At 46.6% G+C, this 10,000-nt stretch overlaps 2 protein-coding genes and 1 non-coding gene across 3 annotated transcripts in view; 1 reads left to right on the forward strand and 2 right to left on the reverse strand.

The window, feature by feature from the left end:
* Positions 1-6,728, reverse strand: part of nbeal1 (neurobeachin-like 1) — an 80,686-nt gene extending 73,958 nt beyond the window's left edge. Inside the window, 2 exon segments of the mRNA XM_042702820.1 lie at positions 4,961-5,461; positions 6,358-6,728. Of these exon segments, the coding sequence (XP_042558754.1) occupies positions 4,961-5,011 (51 nt within the window). The 5' untranslated portion in view covers positions 5,012-5,461; positions 6,358-6,728.
* Positions 6,729-7,637: 909 nt separating this feature from the next.
* On the forward strand, positions 7,638-7,710 carry trnar-ccg. Its single transcript has one exon. It is a non-coding gene; the product is annotated as a tRNA-Arg (tRNA).
* A 1,014-nt stretch (positions 7,711-8,724) lies between these two features.
* Positions 8,725-10,000, reverse strand: part of LOC116218224 (cyclic nucleotide-binding domain-containing protein 2-like) — a 13,592-nt gene continuing 12,316 nt past the window's right edge. The window contains exons 11-12 of the mRNA XM_042702879.1: positions 9,992-10,000; positions 8,725-8,890 (exon numbers count right to left, since the gene is read on the reverse strand). The exon at positions 9,992-10,000 is cut by the window's right edge and continues 155 nt beyond it. Of these exons, the coding sequence (XP_042558813.1) occupies positions 8,725-8,890; positions 9,992-10,000 (175 nt within the window). The remainder of the gene's footprint in view (positions 8,891-9,991) is intronic.

The following is a 10,000-nucleotide window of genomic DNA, read 5'->3' on the forward strand; positions in this document are numbered from 1 at the left end:
TTAACGATTCTGCTATCGGTCCTCTGTGGCGTTGCGCATGCGCGAACATTTTTAGTTTCTTCTTCAGACTGCAGCAAACATGGCAACTAGGCAGAAGCGTTCTAAAGTTTGGCTCTATTTCACACGACAAAAATGACACCTACGCCACTTGTAACCTGTGCAAAAAGTCTATTTCGTCGAAGAGTGGAAATACAACAAATATGAATAAGCATTTGAACACACAGCATGGAATTCAATTACAGGAATGTCATGTCTTCGATGCATGCAGCAGCTCAGCTAACGTCGGCGCTTCATCTCTTTCTGTCCAAGGTAAACTCCTCAAAAGTGATCACAACCACTCACTGTGTGAAGCAATTTGCCTTTATTGTGTGTAGTCGATCAAATTATCTTCTGTCCCTTCGTTTTAAGCATACATTTTAGCTCCGGCATTGGTCTCCCATTATTGATCACTTCACGTTTGGATTGAAAGTCCAGTTTTGAGAAATGTTTGATCGTAACGGTGTTAATTATCGGAGGGCGTGTGTTATCAGCAAACGTTCGCGTTATCGTGTTAACCCATTATTAAACTGAGCATATAGCTACGCTAGCTTAGCTATAGAATCTTCCATTTTCAGCCCCCTACATTGAGGCAGAGGTAGTGTTTGCCTCCCCTCTTAATGTGGCTTTATGTCAGCTCAGCAAATTCAGCGATTTTGTTAGTGCCATTTGTTTCATTGTGTAAACCAGCTTTCACTATATAGATAATCTCCATTTCCATCCAATTTAGCTGATGACGTTCAGTCAGACCGGTTCAGAGGCTGGTAGTCTGTCTGTATCACAGGCTACAGCTAGCAGGTCATGTACACCTCTAGCCCATCCTTTCTTCGAGGCAGGGAAAAATAAAATGACCGAGGAGAGGATCAACGAATGTCACCGAGCAGTGACTAAGTTTGTGGTGAAAGGTTTGCAGCCTTTTACTACGGTAGATGCCCCAGATTTTCGGTAGGTTAATTTAAATTAAACAGAATACATTTTATTTAAGTTATGTAAGTTTTATTTTAAGTTCAAGAGGAATATGTATAAATGTTTTTGGTTATTTTATTTTTTTTTAAATGTGTATGTATACATACTGTATATGGTGTGTGCAGCATTATAGAAAATTATATAAAAGAAAATTAATGTAAATAAACCCGTTTGTGATCTTTTTTTCACCCCTTGCCCAATAAGAATCGATAAAAGAATCGATAAGGAATCGAATCGATAAGCAGGAATCGATAAGGCATCGGAATCGTTAAAATCTTATCAATTCTCATCCCTAGTGTAGTGTGTAGTGTGGTCAGGCTGTAGTGTGTGGTGTGTAGTGTGCTGCCTGTAGTATGCAGAACGTAGTTCAGTCTCTGTGGTCTGTTAGTAAATATGCGGTGACTGTTTCCTTATCAGTAAGTGAGTCTGTGGGGGGAGTTCACCTGGTTAGGCTCACCTGACCGGTTTCTCTAAGATACCGGTAACTCCACACACACACACACACACCGAGCGGGTCAGAGGCCCGCTCACACAGACAGCAGAGAGGAAGAAACACCGTGGCCTGGAGCAGGTGAACGCACTGGTTTGACAACACAATCAAGCCAGACACACACACACACACACACACTAGGACATGCCACTTCCCACCCACCACTGGTCAGTGTCTGAGTCGGAGGGGATCTCACCCTGGACTGGCGTGTGGGAAATGGAGCGGTTCAGATCTAACCCTAATACTTTATGAACTGATCCTGGTTCAGCCCGGCGTGCTCAAAAGCCAGGGACCACTCAAACACACACACACACACACACACACACACACACACACACACACACACACACACACACACACACACACACACACACACACACACACACACACACACACACACACACACACACACACACACACCCTAATACTTTATGAACTGATCCTGGTTCAGCCCGGCGTGCTCAAAAGCCAGGGACCACTCAAACAAACCTTTGGCTCTCCCCATCTCTCAAGAAGACCTAAGATATTTACATAGAGTGCCTCCAACACACACACACACACACACCCTAACCCTAATACTTTATAAACTGATCCTGGTTCAGCCCGGCGTGCTCAAAAGCCAGGGACCACTCGAATAAGCACAGGCTGGTATTTTGGGATGTAGGGTTTCCTATGCTGCTGAGGGGTTAACATCCTACTTCCACACAGTCTGCTGCCGCGGGGCTGGGCTGGGCGGCCCCTGAAGGGGTCATCTGTGCTGTGATAGGCTGGGCAGCCCCTGAAGGGCTCATCTGGGCTGTGAGACAGCAGTTCAGTTTGGGAATCTGATGCAACAGCTGAGCAAAGAGCTCCTGGAGGGAGAGAGACAAACAGGCAGAGAGGGAGACAGACAGGCAGACAGACAAACAGGCAGACAGAGAGGCAGGGAGGAAGACAGACAGGCAGACAGGGAGACAGACAAACAGGCAGGGAGAGAGGGAGACAGACAGACAGAGAGGGAGACAGACAGGGAGACAGACACACAGGCAGGGAGACAGGGAGGGAGACAGACACACAGGCAGGGAGAGAGGGAGACAGACAGAGAGGCAGGGAGACAGACAGAGATGGAGACAGACAGGCAGGGAGGGAGACAGACAGACAGGCATGCAGGGAGGGAGGGAGACAGACAGAGATGGAGACAGACAGACAGGGAGGGAGACAGACAGAGAGGCAGGGAGGGAGGGAGACAGACAGACAGGTAGGGAGTGTGAAAGAGTGTAATTCTGACCTCATTAAATCGTGGAACCCTCCGGTTTGATGGCCAAACACACACACACACACACACACACACACACACACACACACACACACAAGCATACACACACCCCCTCTCAATTTTTCTCTCGCACTCCCACTCTTTTTCTCTGTCCCTCTCTCTTACTCACACACACACACACACGTACATGTACACACACACACACACACACTCACACACACATTCCCCTGCTGATCTGATTGATGCAAAGACAGACATGTGCAGGGTTCCTTGGCGACCACCTTTGGCTCTCCCCATCTCTCAAGTAGACCTAAGATATTTACATGGAGTGCCTCCAACACACACACACACACACACACACACACACACACACTGTGTGTTCGCTGTGACAGTAAGAAGTATGTGGAGATTTTTTACAGGTAACATTCGCTGAGCAAGGGCTTACAGCTGAGAAGGAAGGGTCTGCGAAACACACACACACACACACACACACACACACACACACACACACACACACACACACACACACACACACACACACACACACACACACACACACACACTGAGCAAATATGCTCTAGACAAACGTCAGACAACAGACAAAACCTGCCAAACCAACAAAGATAAGTGTGTGTGTGTGTGTGTGTGTCTGCACACAGACAGGTTGGTCTCAGTGAGTGAGTGTGTCCAGCAACTAACTGTCTTACTTTAACTAACTTTAATAAAGTCACCTCAAATAAACACCTCTGGTTGTGATCAACCCTACTGACTCTCTGTAACCCCCTCCATCTCGGAGTTTGACACACACACACTAACTCCAATAACTCAGCCATGTTGGAGCACACACACACACACACACACACACACACACACACACACACACACACACACAAACTCCAATAACTCAGCCATGTTGGAACACACACACACTCTCACACACACACACAATAACTCAGCCATGTTGGAGCTGTGGCAGACCTACATGACCTGCCTTCTGCGGTCTGGTCTTGCGCGAGGAGGGGGAACGGGTCCCGCTAGGGATGTATGTAACTCGGGCCGCTCACGTGGAGACAGCCTCGTTCCTGGAGTTGTTTTCTTTCTTTCCCCCCCCACGAGAAGGAAAGGGGGGTAAAAGACAAATCCTTATAACGCACAAATAAGGACGTAAGAATAAGATACAAACAACCCGGAACATGGCAAGAAAAAAGAAAACAAATAGTCTTTAGGCGAGAAAAAAAAATGTCGTTTTGTTAGAGACTGCAGGAGCCGCTAAAACTGCCCTAAGGCAACAATTCCACAAAGCCTCTGCTCGCGTCTATTCTCAGTTAGTCTTAAATTGGAAGCTACTTTTGAGGACAACCCTTGCCAGGTGGCTCTGTGAGCGAGCGATGCCTCAATGTCAATCGGCTTCGGCTCCAGTGTAAACTGTGAGCTATTTAATACTCGATATACCCCAATCTGCACATGGAAACACAAGCTGTTGTTATGATCATATTTCTCCGGTCCAGGTGCGTCCGAAAATAACCCCACGGCGAGAACAACCAACCAGCTGCATTAGCGCTCGAGCCAAACCCGATTACATTCGCCCTCCATTACGTCATCCGGTCACCACGTACCGTGGCTTGTGTATGTATACCTCGAGAGCCCCTCGAGACTCTTGCTTGTCAATCGGATTGTCCTTCAGGTCGGAACTGAACGGAGCTGCTGCTGATTCACTGGCTCTCCTCGCCCCGTGGTCAGGCCGTGCATCACTCATTAGAGACGTGCTCTCAGCAATGCTCTCTCTCACACACTCACACACACACACACACACACAAGTACATGTACAGCAATGGCGAGATGCCGAGAGCACCACACACACAACTTACAGCTCGCATGGCACGACTGCGGTATAGCTGGGTGAACCGAGGAGTCTGTGACAGCCCATCGTCATATTGAGATGTATATGTGTTCGTGTGTGTGATGATTAACCCATGTCGTATGATGCAATGTCTTATTTCGCCCCCTTCTCGCCTTACAGTACTATATAGCGAAGTTTCACTTTGCGTTTCATACCAAGTGACCACGGTGGCAAGGACGCTCCTAAGAGCCACTATCCGCTACTGTTATGGTGACATATTCACATTCCCCGTTCCCCATTCCGCGTCAACACGTCCCGCAGTGCAAATACAGGCAGCCAGACACTCAGTCAACAGAAAGGGGTTTGGGGTTACCTTGTTGCAGTAGAGCATCCACACCTCGTAAAGCCTCTCGTTTGATGCCATTCTGCTGGGTTCACGGCGGCGGGGAAGCCAGCGAGCATGTAGGCAGCTATTAGATAATAATCCCGTCACTCACTTCTCACGGCTCCACATTATGGTAACGGCAGAATTTTTTGGCAGTTACGGCAACACAAGAATGCAATGCCACATGGACGGGCAAGTATGGCCCCAAGGCTCAACCGCCAACCAAATAGCCAAAACGATGAAAATATATTCCACTGTGAGTCTATGTGCTGGTTTTGGGTGCGACGGCAATCAGCTATTTCCGATGGATGTGGCAGGCGAGCTGCGCCGACGGCGAGAAGTTCCCCACGCACTGATCCATCTTGAATTCCCAGGTGACCGGCCGTGAGGTAGTGTTTCCTGCTCAGCTGGCTGACACTGTTCAACTGGCACTTCGGTCCGTCTGAATTTGAATATCTCCTTATCCTTTCCACGGTCCGGTTGGTCAGCCTGTAGAAAGGCATAAGAACAAGCGATATAAAAACACACCACACAGACACAATTATATTTTAAGATCCTAACGTTTCAGGAAAGCTGCACACAACATCGTGTGAGTGACTCTGTGCACTAAACTGAAAGCCCAGACCGGTTATTTGTCAAATAAAGTTTCCCAAAATCAGAGGACAAGAAAGCAGCCTACCATAAGGGCCTCTACAGTTAGCAGAAACACAATCCTCAAAAATAACCGTGAAGGAATGACATCACCGACGAGGCAGCTCACCAACTCCCTTGACAAACGACAGCATTAACACCCGTCCATAACTCCATAAAAAGGTCTGTATACAAATTATAAAAAGTTGCCGAACACTTTTTTCATGCCAATGTTTGTAGGCTTAAATATAAAACAATACTTGAAACAATGCGACGGCCACTATTACTTTGTCCAGACAAGTTTGTACGGGATTGTCAAGTTAACGTTATACCTCCACAACAAGACTGAGCAATCCTTTAACTACTCGATTTGGAAAAAGTCTGATAGCAACATGTGTTTCAACTTCCTAGGCGACCTGATAGCCATTAGGCTTCGTTAACTGACCGCTTACTGTAAGTTATCAAGAGAACTTAGAAGTTATAATCGCGGATTCAGGCAATAGGATACCTAGATAGCCTGATTATTTTGTGATTGAATAGAAAAACACTGAAAAAGGTGTCCCATTTAGAAATCTCAAAGAAACTGTCCCCTCTGATCAGAAGTAGTCAGATATATAGGTTCCCCAACCATACAAAGACGGTGCACATTCCGATAACTGGTATCAACAATAAGCGCGAATCGTTCTCCGAAATGTCGTTTACGACGACAAATTTTGAAGTAGCCTAAAATGTCAAGTCAGTTATGAATCACTCACCAGTTAGCTCACGTTCATCCGAAACTCAACGACCGCTGTCCAACCTGACAACCAGGTACTTACTCGTTGATGCCGTCAACGTCGTCGAATGAGAGGGCACTTTCACACGGAAACGGCACCAGCAAGGCACTGGAAACAGCACAGGCAGGAGGGGTTTGTTGATTTTTTTCTTCTGAAAGGCACTCGGGTTTTGCGACAGTGTGTTACTCCTTTACGTTGCCGATGTGGAGCTCACGAGTAGTTAAGGGCGTGTCTGGGTTGCGAAGGAGCTACGCTTCTGTTATATTTTGATTGGCTGTTCTTCCTATGAGTCTATCAAGGCAATGTTCTTTGGTTTGGGCTGCTTGCGTGTATTTCAAAACCAACGCCAACACAACTGTCCCGGTATTCACGGCGCAGAGTTGATTAGCAGTATGAATAGTCAAATTAAACAGCAATGCCGATATTTGATGCAACTTGATCTAACGTCATCACCACGCCCCCCTTGTTTCCTTTGGTGTTGCATGATATGCTGTTGAGAGCAGCGCTACACAGAACCATCTCCCGTGAACTGAACTGAGACCAGCGCTACACAGAACCATCTCCCGTAAACTGAACTGAGACCTGCGCTACACAGAACCATCTCCCGTAAACTGAACTGAGAGCAGCGCCAGCGGTGCAGATGGGATTTTTGAACTGGGGGGGACGCCAACATCGCCTAATCAGCTGTGCAGAGTTATTAACTGATGATTGTCGCCTTACGTATGAGAGTGGTGGGGACGGATTGGGGTCACTATGAATCTGGGGGGGACATGTCCCCCCCGTCCCCAGTGCTATCTGCGCCCCTGAGCAGCGCTACACATAACCATCTCCCCCGAACAGAACTGAACTGAACTGAACTGAAATGTTTGTGGAGACTGGTAGTATCGTTACATATGTATGGCTTAACCGCTGATTCAGGGTCGGTTAAAACCTTCCTCGTGCATTTTAAATATCTCGAGAGTTACATTAGTTCACCGCCTTAGTGAAATAATTGGCATAAACGTTGATTAGACCACCATCTACTGGTTTTATCGCGACAGTGCAATTGTTGAAAATAGGCTTTAGTTAGATTAATTTTTAAATTAAATAAAATAAAAAATACACTAAAAACTCGCGGTTAAAAAAAGGTTAGTAAAAAGCTATGCATCATTTTCAGGCGTTTTCTGACTTCAATCTTCCAAACAAGTGCTTTTTATTTCAGCAGTAGAGGGCTTCAGAGGAATAAAACAATACAGACAGTATCTGCCTTTGTCCTGTAGGGCCCAGTGGCCTAATGGATAAGGCATCAGCCTCCGGAGCTGGGGATTGTGGGTTCAAGTCCCATCTGGGTCGAATCATTATGGGATAGTTGCGTCGCCCTGGAGATGCTTATCATCTGAATACACATCTGAAGCCTTCTGCCCTGGATGAGTTTGTCATCTGAATACACTTCGGAAACCTGCTGGAGAATGGACTCGGCACATCTTGTCCCACTTGCATTGTCTTGTAGCCTGACGATGTCATACTCATAATCCTAGTCAGAATATGGATCTGATACCACTCCATCGGGCTGTGATTATGGGGGTGTGTTTCCACCGAACCAGGGAAAAAATGCCTCTTTGCTCAATAGTATTTTTTAAACATCGTAAAAAGCCCGCCTTGACAATTTGATTGGTCCGGCAATTTCTGTCCGGAGATAATTTCTCCCCAATGGAGCAACACCAGACCGAACTTCCCGACTTCAAATGTTGTGGGCGGGGCTAAGTTCGGTCTGGTATCCAGGCTAATGATCTTGGTCTTGGTGCTGAATAGTGGGATTAGCAGCGGGACTCTTAAGGAACAGGAACAGTCCATTCCCTTCCTACATCCACACTTCATTTATCTACACAGTAGAAAGATGATCCCACAGTAATCAGAATCAGAATCAGGTTTTATTGGCCAAGTGAGTTTGCACAAACAAGGAATTTGACCTGGTGAAGTAAAGTGGCTCTTAATGTGCTTACACAAAATATACATTACATAACACAATACAAAACAAACAGTGCAACAGTGCAATGGTCTAAGAAGTTTAAGAAATATATACAAGGCGGAATGGCTATATACAGTAGCTGTGAAACAAATGTTTGGAATGGCGATCTGTTGTATTGTTTCTGTGTCTGTGCCACGCAGTGACTTACACTCTCACTGGTCTTCAGTTAGAATAAACAGGCCATGGAATGCCGGATTTCATCCTTTAATAAAAGCTTTAGTTGGTATTACCCAGGTTTCCAAGGGCATGCAGGTGAGCCGGTCGATCCCTCTGAGCCATCCTGCCCTCAGGTGTGTGCCCTGGGGTGGGGTGAGGGGGGGGGGGGGGGGGGATCAGGATCAGGTGGATCTCCTGCAGGGGGCAGTCTGGGCGTGGGCGTTGTGATTGGTGGGCATGTTGCCGAGGTTACGCTGTGGGCAGGGGGCCAACACGTCCACTACGACGGCGTGCTTAAACTCCTCCCACCGCCAGTGCCGTAGCAACACTGCACACAGCTCCTCATCGCTGGAGCAGAGCATCATGGGAAAAAAGGAACAGAGGGGGTTAGACACATAGACATTTATGTATATATATCTAGGGCTAGACACTACAGTCATACATGTATATATATATATATGTATATATGTATATATATATATATATCTAGGGTTAGACACTACTGTCTTATACGTATGTACTGTATTTATATGTATATATATCTAGTAGGGGTGTGAATCTCTCATGAAAAAGACGATCCGATTTGTATCTCGATACATGGGCACGATACGATACAAGAACAGATGCATGTTGATAAAAAACGATTCAGTACGATTCGATGCGATGCGATTCGATGCAGTTCAATAATTGAAAACACTGTCTCAATCAGTCATTGATCTCCAGTCCTCAATCAGCCAGTCAGTGATCTCCAGTCCTCAATCAATCAATCAATCAGTCATTGATCTCCAGTCGCAGTCATTGATTACCAGTCCTCAATCAATCAATCAGTCATTGATCTCCAGTCGCAGTCATTGATTACCAGTCCTCAATCAATCAATCAGTCAGTGATCTCCAGTCCTCAATCAATCAATCAATCAGTCAGTGATCTCCAGTCCTCAATCAGTCAATCAATCAGTGATCTCCAGTCCTCAATCAATCAATCATTGATCTCCAGTCCTCAATCAATCAATCAATCAGTCAATCAGTCATTGATCTCCAGTCGCAGTCATTGATCTCCAGTCCTCAATCAATCAATCAGTCAGTCATTGATCTCCAGTCCTCAATCAATCAATCAATCAATCAAAAGCCTGTAGGTGGGACTCAGGTGTGACTGACCTGGGGTAGGTCTTCTGTAGGTGGGACTCAAGTGTCACTCACCTGGGGTAGGTCTTCTGTAGGTGGGACTCAAGTGTCACTCACCTGGGGTAGGTCTTCTGTAGGTGGGACTCAGGTGTCACTCACCTGGGGTAGGTCTTCTGTAGGTGGGACTCAGGTGTCACTCACCTGGGGTAGGTCTTCTGTAGGTGGGACTCAAGTGTCACTCACCTGGGGTAGGTCTTCTGTAGGTGGGACTCAGGTGTCACTCACCTGGGGTAGGTCTTCTGTAGGTGGGACTCAGGTGTCACTCACCTGGGGTAG

The sequence above is a fragment of the Clupea harengus genome, chromosome 21, assembly GCF_900700415.2.
Source record: "Clupea harengus chromosome 21, Ch_v2.0.2, whole genome shotgun sequence".
NCBI lineage: Eukaryota > Metazoa > Chordata > Actinopteri > Clupeiformes > Clupeidae > Clupea > Clupea harengus.